General features: G+C 43.4%; 1 protein-coding gene across 2 annotated transcripts in view; it reads right to left on the bottom strand.

Annotated features, from left to right (window-relative positions):
- Positions 1–4718: 4718 nt before the first annotated feature.
- Positions 4719–17516, bottom strand: part of ncor2 (nuclear receptor corepressor 2) — a 77708-nt gene continuing 64910 nt past the window's right edge. For both annotated transcript variants that reach the window (XM_028415120.1, XM_028415121.1), the window contains 23 exons: positions 17262–17398; positions 17095–17176; positions 16850–16957; positions 16116–16219; positions 14524–14674; positions 14236–14385; positions 14039–14131; positions 13207–13427; positions 12783–13128; positions 12354–12560; positions 11977–12231; positions 11595–11723; positions 11205–11501; positions 10903–11080; positions 10405–10778; positions 8275–8393; positions 7910–8082; positions 7627–7761; positions 6510–6652; positions 6364–6417; positions 6052–6237; positions 5705–5884; positions 4719–5611 (listed from right to left, as the gene is read on the bottom strand). In XM_028415120.1, coding sequence (XP_028270921.1) covers positions 5415–5611; positions 5705–5884; positions 6052–6237; positions 6364–6417; positions 6510–6652; positions 7627–7761; positions 7910–8082; positions 8275–8393; positions 10405–10778; positions 10903–11080; positions 11205–11501; positions 11595–11723; positions 11977–12231; positions 12354–12560; positions 12783–13128; positions 13207–13427; positions 14039–14131; positions 14236–14385; positions 14524–14674; positions 16116–16219; positions 16850–16957; positions 17095–17176; positions 17262–17398 — 4019 coding nt within the window. In that variant the 3' untranslated portion in view covers positions 4719–5414. The remainder of the gene's footprint in view (positions 5612–5704; positions 5885–6051; positions 6238–6363; positions 6418–6509; positions 6653–7626; positions 7762–7909; positions 8083–8274; positions 8394–10404; positions 10779–10902; positions 11081–11204; positions 11502–11594; positions 11724–11976; positions 12232–12353; positions 12561–12782; positions 13129–13206; positions 13428–14038; positions 14132–14235; positions 14386–14523; positions 14675–16115; positions 16220–16849; positions 16958–17094; positions 17177–17261; positions 17399–17516) is intronic.

Raw genomic sequence — 17516 nt, 5'->3', positions numbered from 1 at the left:
CGATTAGTTCGGCAGTTTCGCTTTAAAACGAAGAATATGAATCATCTGTGGAAGCTATAAAACACTAACAACATCAGCCAATCCTCCGGGTGGACCCTGTAGGAGTATTGGCTGGTTGTCACTCTCTTCCTGCTCTGTGCACCAGAGAGGTACGTGCATGATGGCCGAACTCACAGACCACAGCTCGTCATCAGGTAATGCGCGTCCATGTGATTGGGAGGCGTGGCTTCAGGGTGAGCTCCGAGAGAAAGAGGCGTGTGTTTACTTTCAAAATCTGGCTGACTCTCACTGAGTTTTCAAAATCTCCTACCCTACCTTTAACACTCCAGTGATCTGCTTCTTTAGCACTGTATAGGACCACATCAGCTGTAGTAAAGATGGACTCTCAGAACATTTTAGAATTTGAGTCCCTGCCCACACAAACACAGAGAAATATGTACACGTTCTGTATTTAAGTACTGAAATATGGACCTCATGTTATGTGTTCCTGGTGAGGATGGGCTGTTTTTTTTGTTTTTTTACTTGCTTTGATGCTTTATGTAAAGTTATTCACACAAACAAGTGCCAAAATGGAGGGAAGTATAGCCAGCTGCTACTTCACAATTTCCAACACAAACAGCTGTTTGTAAACCCAAGGGTGTGCACGATGAACCTTGTGATCAAACACCATCAAATTTTAGGGATGCTAGTAAAGACTCTTGTAATAAAATGCATGAAGTCACAGCAGCATCACAACAGAAAGGAGCAGGCTTCATTTGAGGGTGACATCACTTCATAGTTGTGTCAGATTGTGGCCTAAGAAGGATTTCATGTTAGAGAATCATTGTGAATCTCCTCTGTAACCACCGACATGTTGGAAGTGGAGCAGTGACACAAGATTTTTTCCTGACCTCTTTTATTTCTCTTATCTCTCTCTCTATCTATCTATCTATATAGATAGATATATATTGAGATTATTGACCATGGCAAATATTGAAACTTCTTAGGTATCAGTTTTATTGATTGCAAATGTGTATTGCTGATTTTTCAGTTGAGGTAGCTGGAAATAACCTTCAGAAAGGGAAGGAGGGCAGGAAGCTGAGACTGGTGTTAATAAAGTAAGAAGAGTAAATCACAAAATACAGAGAAGATTCTCTGGAGATGGATTTTTTTTATACAATTACGATGGGGATGGGGATGAGGATGAGGATGTGGTCGATGGTCTGTGAAGTGTCGAAGAGGATGATGACAGAAGGTTTTTGTGTTTTCTAACACTTGATTTTGTTACTGTAAAATATTTCCTGTTGTATATGTGGCATCAAGGCACTTCATAATTCTCTTTATATTTTTGTACGTCAGTCATTTTTCCTGTTCTGAACAAAAGAATATAATTTTAAAAAAAGATGTATATCCTAATTGAATTAAAAAAAATCCCCAAACCTAATTGCATTGTGTGGAGAACATTATTTACTGAGCAAATTCAGCAAATATGCTGCATAAAAATAAAACTTATGAAAATAAAAATGTTCATTTCAAAGAAATGAAATTGAAAAAAGTTATACTTAGTAGAGAGTTTTTTTTAATGTCCCTGTTTGTGGCTTTCAGTTCCTGAGGCCTTCCCTTACAGCACCGACTGTAAATGAAGGTGCCAGTCATGTTGTATGTGTGTATCCTTTACAGGCTTTAAATATCAGAGTGCAACTAAAATAACAGCAGCTCCCGTGGCCAGTGCTGGCACGGGGCTTTGGATCAGTGCCTCCGGGTCTCCACAGCAGCTCACATCGCTCAGCGCCTCATCCGTCTCCCTCTCTCTCCCTTACTCACTCTCTCTCCAGTGTCGGATAAACCCGTGGTGCCTCCCGATGGCAAGGCGGCAAACACGCCACTATTTCACATCTACACAGGCCTCATATGTCAGAAAGGGGTTTTGGTTTCTGTGGATAATTAAAAAAAAAATCAGATTTAAGGTGTGAAATTTGAGGATTATATGCCTCTTTTCTAAATTATATGACACATCATGTTGAAGTAAAAGCTTCAACTTGATAGATGGAGCAAATAACAAGTGCAGGTCTGAACACTAACTCAGCAACTTTCTGAGCAGTAAATCAAGGAAAGTACACTTGAGCTCAGTAAATGTTTTTTTACTGCTGCAGAATCATAAATAATGTTTTATCCGTCATCCTCAGACATTGTTAGCTCTCTAACTTTCAGCAGCCTGTATTTCAGCAACACAGGAACACAAAGGTAGAGAAGAACAAAACTAAGCAAGTAAACATCTTGTAAAACTCTCTACTTCACTATACACTAGTGAGGAGAGGCATTACATTTCCAGGGTGTCCTGACTTTGGTGGTCAAAGGCTAGTGCAGCCTCACACAATCTGTTCCATAACTCAACTGCAGTGTGACATCACAAAGCTTTTAAAAAAATGCACTCCACTACTTTATATCACTTGCACTAGAACTTGCCTAGAGGCATAAGGTGGTAATTCAAAGGGCTCAGAAACTAAAGTGTTCAATTAATATAATTAGTCTCACTGACTACAAACCCCCTCCACAAACCTGCCAGTGACATCTCACTGATAAAAAGCAAGGCAGCTGGACCGGACAGCATGCCTGTCTTAAAGGGCCGTGCTGATGAGCTCAAGGATGACCCACAGTATTCAATTAAATATGCTTTGCTTCCCCCTGCTGGACTCAACTTTCATTACCCCGTAAGGCAAAAATGTGACTCGGAGACCATGAATGGCAATAAGCTTTTTATTTAAACATTAAGGCAGTGTCTTTTTTGTTTTTCATTTTTACACTGCTATCCACAAAGCTTGCTGGTGGGCATGTAGAATTTAACCATGTGAATATTTCTTTTTTTGTCTTTTTTTGTATTACCAACCTTGAAGCAAGCCACATAAATATTTACATCTCTTCAGTTGTATATACAATCCTTGCTATTATACAGTGGGTTATAATAAAAAAAAATATGCACAAAATGGTTGAACAATGTAATGTTTGTTAATCCCCCCCACCCGACCACCATCTGACAGTTCAGGGAACACATTGACTTTGTCCTTTTTAGGGTTGAATGGTTTGAGTAATGGGTAATGAAACGGCTTTGCAATAAACAGAAACTGAATGGATGTGTGTTAAATTCATATCAGTATACTTTTAAAAACAACATATTGGGAACAGCTGGATATGGCTTAAGTCTGTTTAGCATCACATTCTTACATTTCATCAGTAGATTAACGATATACAGGGACATCAGTGTACAAAACCTTGCCTGATGAAATTATATACCATCAGTCTTGGGGAAAAAATAGACCTACAAGATGTACAAGATGGCTGAGATGAGTTTTCTGCAGGTAAGGCATGCTAGATGCTTCACCATCGACAGGTAGGATGAAGGAGGAAGAGGAGGTAGTCCTATAACAGTCATGCTGTGTTGTGAGAAGTCTTTCTAAACCACTAAAACGAACTCCCTGCCAGTGCTTCAGGGACAGGAAACTGTCCCCCCAGCTCTACAAAGTCACAGGCCAGAAACACGTCCATTTACACAGAGAGGGTGACCTTTAAAATACTGCACAAAAAAGTGACGTCAACTAGTTCTACAGAAAACTACCAGAATGTGTTCCGATTCCTCACCCTCAACTTCCTCTAACTTGCACAAACACAGAAGGTGTGATGAAGTACACTTGATGTTTTATGTCATTAGTGAACATGTGAGGCAGACCCATGTTAGCTGAACTGTGACACTTGTTACACGATAAATCTAGTGAAACTGTTAAAAGCTAAGGCAGTGATGGATTTGGATGAAAAAAATGCACAAACAGCACACAAAAAATTAGGACATTTCATTAGATTTTTTGTTTCAGTTTTCCCTGTGTGGACAGTATAAACCCTGGCGGGGGGGTAGGGGGGGCTCTAAAAGAAAAATTGTGCGTCACTTGGTAACTTCGGTACTGTATATGTAAAATAAATGGCACTTAACACTAGGAATATCTCATAACTGTACAAAAACCTGCCTGGATGAGGAGTCTGCGCCTCTCTTGGGCAGTCTAAGGTCAGACCATCACAACAGCTCCCAAGACAGGACTCTAGCAGGCCGGCTGAAGCAGACACTGCCATGGACCAAGGTTCATAGAAAGATGGCTTTTTCTGTTTGTAATGCAAGGAAACTCCGTGTGATGCTTTGGAGTTTTCCGTTAAGCAGCTTTAGGGTTGGTCTGCAACCTGCTCGAAGCATTCACTAAAATGTGATTGTCGCTTTGAGTGCGGTAGCACTTAAGAATGTAGGTGGCGAGACCGAAATAAACAGATAAACGATGCCTTTGCGGTGGGATTTCTATGCTGCTCTTGAGTCCATTTTTTTGCCTGCCCCAAAAAAGTTACTTAAAAATGCCAAATTGTGAACAGACAACTAAGTGCTTAATATCCAAAAACTGTTCCAACAAACACAGACATGGTTAATATAAAATCAGTGAGAAAGTGTCACTTGTCTCATTGCCATCCATCTGGCAGATCATCTCTCCCTCCCTCACTCCTGAAGTCAGCAGTGTTTCTCCAGGTCCCTCCCCACTATATGACAACATCAGCAATGAACAGCATGTTTACCCTGTAAACCAATGATATGACCCTGCCCCGCATAACAATCTCTGCCCCCCCGCCCCCCCAACCCTGCCCTCCCGCAAAAAAAGAAAACAAAGGATACATCATAGTAAGATAAGAGACAACAAATGACACCATCAAAAGTTCACCATCAAAATGTACTAAAGGTCGCAGCTCACCAAACACAGGACTGGACTGACAGAATTTAAAAGGAGAAAAAAATAAATGAACCAAAACAAAACAAGATGTTGATTCTCCTCCTGTCCCCCCCACCCCTTGCACGTGTTCTTGTAGTGGTAGCAGTGCACAGGCCGCCTGCACCTGGAGTTCACCATCAAGAACTGTGAAAGGGGCCTCGCTGTGTGGGCAGCTGCCTCTCAGAGCAGATTTGCAGTCAGATTATCTGTCACTAGGGTGGCCATCATCAGGCTCCAGAACCAGATCAACAGCACGACCTCAGAGTCCCTTCCACACAAGTGTACGCAAATTAGACCAGTATGCCCGAGAGGTGCAGGTCGATGAGTCTGTATTGATAAGGCCAGTGAGGAAAATTAGTAGAAAAAGTGATTTGTCCTTTTAAGTAGTCCTGGAGTGAATGCATAACATGTAAGCACAAACACACACACACACAGCAGTGTGTAACTCTCTGCTTGATATCTCAGGTGTGTGAAAGGATGCTATGATCCTCTTGCTGGATGACTAATGCAGGAAATGCAGGTTGGAATGGTGTGTGTAGGTCTGCAGATGCCTCAGCAGGTGTTCGTGTGTGTGTGTGGCTGCAGCAGCACAGAGGTGGTTGACTGTTAGCGGGTCCTGTGGTACAGTGGCTTTTCCGGTCACTCGCTGTCAGACAGGGTCTCATACTGAGACATAAGCAGAGGCTTGGGCTCATCCTCCCAGGGGCGACCCTGTGCCTGTCCTGATCCTGGGCCTTGGCCCCCCTGCTGGCCAGAGGAGGGGGAATGAGCGGTCACTGTCCCGCTGGGGAAACGCATTATCAGGGGGTTACATGGGAAGGGGGTTGGTGTTGAACCTGCAATACAGAGAATTGATTAGATGTGTTTAAAACATTCTTTAGATTATTCTAACATGTCAGCTTGTAATGAATCACAACCAGGTTTCCTACCTGCAGACGAAGGGCGGTCCTCCCAGACACGGGTGGTTAGGGGGGTTCTTCTGTTGCAGTCTCCCTCTGAGTGCACTGAGGACACTGAGGACGGCCTTTCACCCCCTGACAAACCAGGTCCTGGGGACTTGGCCTTACGTCCATTAGAGCGTCCACTGCCCTTTGAGGACTTTGTCCCGCCTGCAAACAGACAGACAGGGCTGTGACGTGCAATTAGCACTCTCCCACGTATTACTGTAAGCTGCTGGACTCAGTTAACATGAAGACAATTTACAGCGCCACTGATAATATAACACTGAGCCATAAACTGCACCATAGGGCACAGAAAGTATCCGAGCAACTGGTACCTTGCAAGTCCTCAGGCCGCCCGTCAGCAGACAAAGTAGAACCCATCTGGTTCGTAGGATTAGATGGAGAGCGCTCCTCGGTCTGATCATCATATTTGCCCATTAGAGCCTTTCTTATGATGGCCTCCAGGCCTATTGAGTTACCAGGTGCCTCTGGAGCTGGATGGCTGCGAACACTGACGGGTCCTGTGAGGGAAGGAGAGTTAGAAAGGACCTGGTCAGGCTTCTTATCAAAGATGTTTTCAGAATTCTTCAGGCAGTAACACAGGGCAAGTCAATTTCCTGTGTAGATGCATCACCTCTAGTCCTTACCTGCAGTTGTGGATGCTGGCATATTGAAGATTTCCGTTCCCGGCTGACCAGCATCTAAAAGTGTGAACATAGTTTGTTTTTGTTGTTTTTAGCAATTTCCTTTCACTTTTAATGTGATTCAAATGTACTTCTCTACACAGACTTACTGAAATCGCTGTCATTTCCAACCACAGTCATCTTCTTGATCATCTCCTGTTTTTTTGACTTTACAATAGCCGAGGTGCTCTCAGTCAGTTTGCTGAAGAAAGCCGGGGGCTGTGAGGTATTGGGAGGAGAACGGGAGCCCATTCTGTAGGGGGGTAGGGGGGACCGGTCAACACACACACATCTGTGATTTTTCAGAAAATTGAGGAATTGTTTTAGCAATCCAGATTAAAACTGCACCACTAATATCGTATTATTATCTGGGTTCATACATTCATGCATCTCATTTATAGACTGGGGCTTTGTTGTGTTTGTTGAGGATCTTGTTGCAATTATGTATTCACATATACCAGGTGCTATATCAGTCATTCCTATAAGTTACTCACAGTGTAGAACAAAACATTAATTTACCAGTCAGTCAAGTTTTACTTTTTGTTGCACGTCCTGCACAGAGAGCATGTTTTTAGTGCAATAAATAGAAATTGTGTGAGAGAATTGGGATCTCATGTAGAGAAAAATTGCAAGTCACACTTTTGTAAGAAATGTGCGGCCATAATCCAGATACAACGTTCAGATCATTTCATAATGCCCTACTGGGTATTTCAGCTGTTCATGAATCACCACCCCCCTTAACAAATCCTGGAATTATGACTTCAGTGAATCTAATCTACAATCTACCACACAAACATTCAGTCACAACACTACATTACTTTTCCACAAGGGATAGCATGTGATCCCTGACAACTGGAAACCACTACTGCCACTCTGTCAGATCTTGTATATAGTGCCCAATCTCAGGACACTACAGCTGTTGAGCTACCCTAGAAATTCCCTAAGACCAGACATCTCAGAGTACAAACCTAGGTCATACACACAAACACACTGCATCCTTTATGACAGCTGAAAACCAGACTTACAGTGGGTACGGAAAGTATTCAGACCCCTTAAATGCTTCACTCTTTGTTATATTGCAGCCATTTGCTAAAATCATTTAAGTTCATTTTGCTCATTAATGTACACACAGCACCCCATATTGACAAAAAAACGCAGAATTGTTTACATGATTTTAGCAAATGGCTGCAATATAACAAAGATGAACAATGATTTGTTAGAACTTACCCTTGTTCTCCTTGTTCGCTGGAGTAGGAGGTCCCTCCCTGGACTTCAGGTTCAGAGTTGGCTCCAGCAGGAGACACTGGTTCAATGCCATCATTTGACACACTCACAGGTGATGTCTTGGGCTGCGGCGGAGACCTGGAATACAAAGATGTATTAACAGTAAACAGACTGTATAATCAATACAACAATCCCACGTGCTGTTTTACAGGTTTGAATGCACCTTTTGCATTCACATCTATGGGGAATTATTGAAATTAGCAACAGGTTTGACAGTAATTCCTACCGGTCTCTGTTACGTTCTCCTACAAGGCCCTCCAGATAGCGGGACCCCTGAACCAACTCCTGTGAAGTTGGTGGGGGCTGGGAGGCACTAGGTGGACGGGTCAAGTCCAGGACAGGAGAGCCGTGGTAGCTTTGCTGCTGGCTCTGTCTGGTGTAGTCTTTAGTTATCACCTCCTGTTTGGATAAAGACTCGGCCATGTCAGATATTACACAACAGTGTCTGAAATTTTAGAATTTGATTTTTTTTTTTGATGAACTGTAACATAAGGAGTACATGTTATTTGATGTATTTTCATGCTTTACTTTACCAGTTAATTTTTTATTTGATTTTTTTTCATTTGTAGGGTAGTGGGTGGGCAGACTTACGCTGATGTGTTGTGCCAGAGTGACCACCCTTTGGCTGCCTTTAACACAGGGGGATGGGGGCTGTTGGCCTGGAGAGAGTCTTTCTTCAGAAGGAGGGCGGTACAGACCATGCGGTGGACCTAAGAGTCAAATCCAGACACGCACATACACACAAGCAAAAATCAAATCCATATGTGTAAATAGATAGAAAAAATACAATACATGTTTTATTCAATCTTTAAGATGGTAGATGCTCAATTTACTCATCTTATACTTCATGTGTGGCCCTGCTCTCCAACAGAAATTCCACACTATATTCATATGTGTCTGATAAGTTACTGTAGACTACTAATTTTTTTTAGCAAGTATTTTGCATGTATACTAAGAAGCTGTTCCTTTATCAGAAATGTTGCTAAAATTATCTGGTTTTGCATCAATGATTTATAAATGAAGAAGTCAGAAACCTACAAAAATCACAAAGGTACAGCCTTAGAGATGAGGAGAAATATCATTCACAATGACCAATAAATGTATAAAGACACAAGAGGCTTCCATGAGCCAACTTTTTGTTTTTTCCCCTTGTGTGTCATGTCTCATTGTGTTTTCTTACACAACTATTGCACTAGAGTTTTCATCTCAGAAGAGGATGATGTAAGTCAGGACTGTCTGTATGGACTCCCTGAGAGGATGAGTTCCCCAGGGGGGGGACAACATGCTTTTGTTGTTAGCTAGCAACGACAGACAAGACTCTGGGTTTATTTCAAAAGCAGCGTACAACAGTGTGCATTTCTCTCTGTGGATCAGTCTCCTGGATTGTGACTGCCTGCCAACATCAAGGTGATGATTTCTCATTAACCGTCTCATTGGTTTTGAGAAGCATGCTTCTGCTACTGTGCTACTGTGTATAAATGAGTACATTAGCTCACAACACTCATGTGAACTCAGCATGCTTTTGTCACTTGCCCTGAAGCTCTGAATAAATACAAATGTGATAAATTGCTCTACAAACAGTAAACAACTAAACAAATTCACATTCAAAATGACAGACTCCCAGAGGTTTGATTGAGAGATGCGTTGAGCATTTGGTGTGTGTGGGGGAAGGTAAAACAAATCAGCATAGATTACAGTGAGTCATAAAGAGGAACATGCAGATATTTAGAGGGGCCAGAAGCTGTAGTACCCCCCTCCCCCTGAATGGCTGAAAGTCTCACACGTCTCTGTGCCATGTCCCCCTCCTCTCCACCTTTCTCCTGTACTACATCAGCGCCTTCTTGGACCCAGGGAGTGACGATAATCACCAATGCAACTTTTAATGAAATCACAATTACATAAATTTTCTGTTGCCATTCAGTCATCTGAGTGTATTTCAATAAGGTCTTATCTTATTGGAATAGTGCCTCATAAGACATGGAGTTGAGAAGTAGTGCCGCTCTAAGTGTTTGAGTTACAGTAGCCTTGCACACGAGAAAGAAAAGCCTCCTGCAGTTAACTGCCTTTTCAAGTGTAAAAATATTCTTTTAACGCCTGCTTGCATATAGTGAGATTTTCAGTTTAAACTAAGCAGCTGAATGTGAGGGAGGAGGGGTGCTACATGTTAAATTCAAATTGCATACTCTATGGAAAGAAAATGAAGATAAGCAGCAAAAGATGTTCTGTCCTTAATGTCCCACCAGCTTTAGCTACCTTAAAGGGCACCTTGGACCTTTTTAATGGAAAATTAAGTTATTACAAATTAAAATGTTATCAATGCTCCATCAAGCTTGTAAGCAGCTTCTGCTATTGTAATCTAAGCCAGTCAGGTCCAATCAGGCTAGAATTATGTTTTTTTTAGAAGGCACCTTGGTGGTCTTTAAGTCTGTAAAGAAAAATTAAAAACTGGGAGAAAAGGCAAAAAAAAAGTATAGCATTACACCAAAAAAAAATGTAAATAAACTGGGCTGATTTGATAATGCCAATCACCACAGCGTGCAGTAGGCCACAGACTGACGGGGGAGGGTCTGGGTGATGAGGGGGACCCTGGGATCCAGAGCGTCTTACCATCAGTGGCGCTGCTGGCAACAAGCGAACCCGTCTCTGGCATCCCCGTTTCACAAGAAATTTGACGCATAATAATTGCGTTTATGAAGTTGGCCGCAGTCATGGTGGTCTTACCGAGTGCTCGTAGCTCTTGTTCCTGAATGGACATCGGTTTGTTTTGAGTCTTTTCCCTACTAGGTGTACTGCTTTCTCCACGGACAGGAGGGTTATCCGACTGGGGAGCCAGCAGGTGTTGGGGGCGACCTGAAGCCGAGGGGTAAGAACCCGGGTATATTCCTCCTGGGTTAGGGCTAGACTGGGATTTACTGGAGGGCCCATGCTGGTCTGGCACGTGTTTGGGTAGGCCTCCCCTGTTTTTGCCTCCATCACGACTCTGATCTTTGGCTATGCTTGAGTCCATGGCAGGGGGGTAGGCATCAGAGGGCACACCTGTTCTCTGGAGGTGGCCAGGGTAACCTTGGTAGCGTGACGACCCTGAGGGCAAGGACCTGGCAGGCAGAGCAAAGTTCATTTAGTCACATAGCATACCCAATGTCTTCTTGCTCTCTTGATTCATGTGGTGAATATGGAAAATGACTGTTCTGGTTTAAACAGAGCTAAAGTGAAGCTTACCGTAACACAGATGAGCTTGGGTGTTCGCTGACAGACAGACTTTTTCCCCCAGTGTTGTGCAGGACACTCGGCCTTTGTTGCACATTCTCCTGGGTACGGGGTGACACTGGGGAGTGCTGGTGGCTGTATGGTTGGGAGGAAGGTCTGCTGCTGCTGCTTGCCAGACTGTGCTCTGTACCTTAGAAGGACAAACATTTAATGTTATGAAAATTTCTCTTTCCACAAGCTACATCTGTAATGCTAATGCGATGACATTTTTAGTATGCAGACACATACAAATGAAAAAAAAATCTCCTTCAAACCTGGTCGCCAGATGGGTGCATGTTCCACATTTCCAAGAGGTCCGCCCCTCTCTCTATCACGCTCTCGGTCTCTGTCCCGATCCCTTTCCCTTTCACGGTCTCTCTCTCGTTCTCGTTCTCTTTCCCGATCCCTCTCCCGGTCGCGTTCGCGCTCCCTCTCTCTCTCTCTCTCCCGCTCCCTGTCTCTCTCTCGTTCCCTGTCCCTCTCTCGCTCTCTGTCTCGTTCACGCTCTCTTTCACGTTCACGATCTGAAGATGAGGGCGTGCCTTGCATTTTGTTTATGTGTGAGGAGCCAACTGTAGAGAAGAAAAGACAGAGAAACCGTTTTAATTCCAACAAGAGGGCAACACATTTAATCTCTACACATCTTCTGCCTTTGTGGAATGTACCAGGGGAAATTGGGGAAGTGGTATAAGGCCTAGCTGGAAAGGTGGCACTTGTCCCAGGGATGTATGGAGCTGCAGATGGAGGGACCAGGACAGGTAAGTGTGGCACCTGAGAAAGGTCGATGATGGACCCTGGTGGACAGAAAGAAGAGAAGGGTCAAACATAACTTAATATCAGATACAAATCTGTATCATGTTCTCATATTGGCCGACATCATAAGATGATATCAACAGCAAATGCTGCTTGATACTGCACAACAGCTGCCTGTAATACAGACACCACTGTTAATGTGAATCACCCACAGTTTGCCATAAAACAAATGTCATAAGACACAAACTAAACACATATAAATGCAGTGAATATTAATGATTGACTTAGCCTTACCACGCGGGGCTGCAGTGTAGGGAAGAGGAAGGGGCTGGTCTCGTGGAGTGAGGCCTCTCAGCAGGTCTGAGCGCTGGGCAGCAATGGCGGCAGCTGCAGGCCACTGGTGCATCTGCTGAGAGGTGATGTAGTCATTGAGGAGGGTCTGGCGGTTTTCCATCGCTGCGGTGTCTGGAAAGCCACGAATGAGGTAGGGATAGGGATGAGGATACGCTGGGTTGGGGGCCAAATGGCGAGGCAAGTAGTAGGCTGTAGCTGTGTAGAAGAGCAAAGAAATTCATTCATCTTAGATGACAAATCAATTGTTATTTTAGCTTGTGTTTTTTAAATAATGACAACTGTCAACAGCCCTGATGACAGAGTTGAATTGGCTGTACCTGGGTCAATGGGGATGCCTCGGGGCAGCGCTGCAGGATCAAAGGGTAAAGGAATCTGTCGGTACATAGATTCTGTTGCTCCAAGACCCTGCAGCAGACGCTCATAGGTCTGTTGATCGGCAACACCAGAGAGAGGAGATTTGGTGGCACTCATCTCCCTGGGGGTCGGTGTGGCCTTACGCTCCTGAGGCGGATTCTTACTGGAACCTGGAGTCAAAACAAAAGAGGAAAAACTTGTTGAACACACTTTGTGAGATAAAGTTTAAGGTATCTGGTTTGAAGTTTATATTTCTTCACATTTGGTAATGTTAAGAAACCATTTCTATCTCACACTCTTTTTGCTATGCTTTTATAACACACAGTTGTGTTTTGTGTTCTGTTAATTGTCCTCAAACTGAACGTGCTGTCTGTATGAGATAAGACACATACCCTCATGCTGCCTTTGGCTGGCCTCTCTGGACAGAGGAGAGCCACGATGTGAAGGTCCAGGGTAAGGGGTCCGTAAGGCGCCTTTGTCCTCATAGCCCACTGGACTATGATGGGTTTTGCTTCCTTGCTCTGACCCCAGAGTGAGTGGAGAAGAGCGGGCTATAGGGCTAGCTGTACTGACTACTGTACTAGGTCGCCCTTTGGGTGCCTCTTCATATCGGCCCCTCTCAGCGCGTATATCATGGTGGGGGGGTGTATTGTGGTAGGAACGTGGTGAACTGGCTATGATGGAGCGGACATCATGACGTTTCCCTGAACCAGCTGACTCCTGTTTCATGGGTGTTCCCTGAAAAGAGGCACCAGGAATTATTTAGTCAACAGACAAGGGTTTAATAGCCTATGTGCTTTCCTAGTTTGTCCTTACCTGTGCTATGATGCCCTCCTTGGAAGGCTGTCCATCCCTGGGAATTAGGTGGATAGAGCGTCCTGGCTCCTTCACTGTCTGCACTGTGGGCACAATGGGTTCTCTGCCCTTCATTGGGTCAGAAAGTGAACTTGGCCCACGGGGTGGGGAGCCCTCTCTCTTCATCTGCTTAGCCTCCCTCCTCAAGTAGCCGTCCTGAAGGTCGAGATGGCGAGGTATACCTAAATTTGAAAAAAAGAAAAAAGATGCTAATCCCATTTTCTTTTAAACAGAAGCAGACAGGATATTTCAAGTTTCTTTTCATAATTTAGCCAGAAGGGAGCCGTGAAAAAGAGAAACAGACAATAGAGACACAAAGGAAGATTCTGACAGGATTACATCAGCTCGGCTAAACCAGCAGGGGGTTCGAGAACTGCCTTCCCCACCGTCTCTCAGCGAGATGATACAAGATGGTTATCTGACTTTACTGCTACCAAATAGATAAATATGAATGTCAACATTAAAGTAAGCCTGCCAGTGGGTGACTTCTGGTAAGCTAACAAAATCTGTGTGAATGGAAAAAGCAAAGGAAAGAGCTGTCTTTCTCTGCAGCTCTGCTGAGTAAGCACTGAGAGCACAATGAGTGAGTATTTTGGGGAGAGTACATACAAATTATCTAAAAGACATGGTTTTAAATGTATGATAATTCATAAGTAATGTCAGGCCAGTATTAAAAAATACTTTACATTTACATTCTTCTTTATCTACATTGCAGAAGCAGAGTAGAAAAGTAGTGTCAAATTGAGAGTTTGATCTAAACTAAGTACACATTACAACACAAACATTATCCTACCTTGTGAGATGGAACCACGGATGTGATGCGCATCCTTGTAAGATGTGTGATGTGGACTGTCCCTGTCATGGGGCATGGCTCGACTAATGAGACCTGAGGTAGTGGGAGAGGGACAGGAGCAGAAAAACTAGTTAAAGATTATAGTTAATTTTATCATCAATAATGCAAGTTGAATGCAATGTAAAAGTGTCTCTTACCCTCACAGTTGGCTGCAGACAGTGAGTCCCTCATCGGCAGTCCTCTGGAGATACCTCCCTCCATAACATCATAAGGACGCTTCAGGCCAAGAATTTCCCCTGACAGTCCAGGGCCCCGGCCCTCATCTTTGGGGGTCTGAGATGCTGAGCCTATACAAATAAAAAATGAGTATATAGAAAATATTTGTGCAATAACTTGCATAGACAACTGCAGCATAGTGCTTGTAGGTCAAACTAGAAACTATAATTTATGAGATAAGCCGGCACCGGCCCAGCTAATGTACTCACGGTCATATGTTAGAATGTGCCCACTTATGCCCTCATAGACCACTTGTCCTTTTGACAGCGCCTCATCCCGCTCCCTCTCTGAACGACTGGCACTGTCCTCTGTGACTAGACGTGCAATGGCTCTCTTATATAGGTCATCAGCCGGCGTCCCCTGTGGTGATGAGGAAAGAAATAAGACCTTTAGTGAGTCACAGTGACGGCCAATAACGTAATAACGTCAGAATTGCTGAAGCGGTAATGGGTAGAGCAGCTGTAAGTCTGTGATGATGTGTCCATTATATAAAGAAGGTGTACTCCCAGAAAAAAAGTGGAGGTGCAACCTCTTAACAGCAGATGACAACAGGAAGCTTTGTTGCTTGCACCCTGAAGATGAGTCATATTTTTACACTGTCCAGGCAGGACAGGAACAGATAGTTGAATCGGAGACGGCACATGCCTGCTCTGTTGCTTGCAGCTGTTCCTAAAGATCCTGCTGGGGCCAGACTAGAAGGGTTTGCCTAATGGGAGGTTTCTGTTTACAGGGTCAGATGCCACCGACTACAGCACTCCTCATCTACTCCGTAGTTACTGCCATGCCTGAGTGCTTACACACATCTCTATCAATCATCTACATTAACTGCAAGCTAAACAAATAAAGTTGTTCTCTACAACATGACTGATAACACTTAAACATTCACTTATCTCTCCTTTCACTAAAATATGATGATAAAACCTGCCCCCTGAAAACTTGTTCACCACTTGTATGTGATATTACAGTGGGCATATCAATGACTGGGTTCAGCCAGCATCTAGAGTAAATAGATAAATAAAACAGGGAACAGACATGGTACAGTGTGTACCTGTTGCTAGGGTGACAGAGCCACGCAGAGCTGTGGTTATGTCACAACAACAGGGAAATCCAACAGCCACAGCACTTGGTCTGCCTCATGACCTCTCACCAGCTCTGCTGCTCTCTCTTTCATTTCATCATAAGTACAAAGATCAGAGTCAGGAAGCCTGCCAAGTCTGACTGTGGTGGCTTTATAACATATGACTGAGCATGAGCAAAACTAGAGTTAACCACCAGAAGGGGTGGGGTTATTAAACATAATGAATGTGGGTTGTTTAAGCATCAGCTGCTCATATCATGACATTTAACACAATTTAACCATGTTAGTTTCAGTTCAACATTTATATGTGGTATATAGAATGAGAATAGTAGCAAATCTTTAACATTAAAACAGAAAGACACACAATCTTATTATTAGTAATACTGTTAGCATGTCTCTGCTGAACATACGTAATGGGTGGTATACAATGGGGCCACTTAAAAGTGGCATATTAAATCTTTTCAGAGACTGTTTCTCTAAATAACAGAGGAAGAGAACTTTTTACCTATTGTAAGGCCCTATGCCAGCTCCTATTAGCAAAATATACATAATACACATTATTGCTCAGACAAGTAACAACAATTACAACAATTGCGAATTGGGGACAGGAAGATTTCCGACAGAGTGAAAGGGGATTATCTGTAGATGCATCACATCATCAAATGAACAGCATGGCAATGGCAAGGACTACAAGAAGACCAAAATGCTTTCAAAAATACTCACCTGAGTAATGGAGCCCCCTCGGTAGGAAACTGATGAATCTGGATGCATTCTGGTCCCGGGGATGCCCTTAGTGATACTACCTCCCTGAACAGCTGGGATGGAAGCTGTAAAGCCAGCATGAAAGAAACGGTGTAGTAATCAGCTATATATGTGTAATGCCTGTCTAAGTGTAGTGAAATACAGTGTAGACAATGACTCGTGATAGTGCAGATGTCTGGTTTTGGTTAGTTTTCCACACATATTTAGGGAATTCTGCAACATTGAGTCACCTGTGATAAATCAAATATTTCAAGTTTTGCTGCATTTGTCTACTTCCTTTACACCCATACATTTGGGCAGTTTCTCCTATTTTTCGCAACCTCTCAGACCCTGTCAGATTAGATGAGCTTCAGTGTACTCAACTCCCTCTGATTTTCAATTGCAATTTATGTCAAGGCTGGGTCATTCAAGTACATCCAGAGACTTGCAACCATCCAGCGTGGGCCGAGCTGTGTGCCTCAGGTCATGAAAGGAGGTATATCATTTCAGCATGACAGTGACAAATAAAAAAGGGGATTTTTCCCCCCGTGCTCTTTTTGACTCACCATGGCAAAAGAATGTAATTACTGTAAACCAAGTTTGTGATTGAAAAAAGTTTTAGATTTAGCAACATTATTTTAAACCCCTAAAACAGGAGGAGAGAAATGCACTGTAAACAATGATTAAACGAAGGGAGGAAAAGATGAGAAACCCACCACGCCCAGCAGCACTATCATGAGGTGCCCCCTGGGATGACAAGTTTTCAGCTTGGGACGATGAGCTGTGAGGAGACAGCTGTTCCTGCTTTACAACTGGGAAAGAACCTGTGGAACACAAAAAGAAATTAACAGGGACTCTAATTACAGAAACACATCTGTGGTAATGAAGCACACGATCAAATGTCAGTATCAGTTGAGGTGTGTGTGAAAACGTAATGACTCCTCCTATCAATTATACTCACCAACTTTCCGATCCATCCAAGACAACCCCATCTTGCCATGGTCCAACCCATGAGCTGGACTGAGCAACTGAACTGGTGTGCCCTAAAGACACAAATATGTTGAAATTATTGTCCTAATATTTCATCTAGCAAACATTAAAACACAACTAAGAGTATATTTAGGATACCTGTGTGATAGAGCCTCCTGGCTTGCTGGATGAAATGAGAGGTGGAGGCTCTGGCATTGTGTTGGGTCTTACTGCTGTTGGTCTACCACTGTCTTGTGGCAGACCTTGAAGTGAAGGGTGGCCTGCTTGCTGGAATGCTGGAGGACAGACAAGATTATGTGAAAAAAATTCATTTTTGTCATTTTCTATATAAACAGTGTAGCTCTACATGTTGCAGTATATATAATAGCTTGTGACAAAAGAATGGGATGCACT

The sequence above is a fragment of the Parambassis ranga genome, chromosome 9 (genome assembly GCF_900634625.1).
Source record: "Parambassis ranga chromosome 9, fParRan2.1, whole genome shotgun sequence".
Lineage (NCBI taxonomy): Eukaryota > Metazoa > Chordata > Actinopteri > Ambassidae > Parambassis > Parambassis ranga.
The sequence above is the reverse complement of the archived record's forward strand: the minus strand, read 5'-3'. Positions and strand labels throughout refer to the sequence as shown.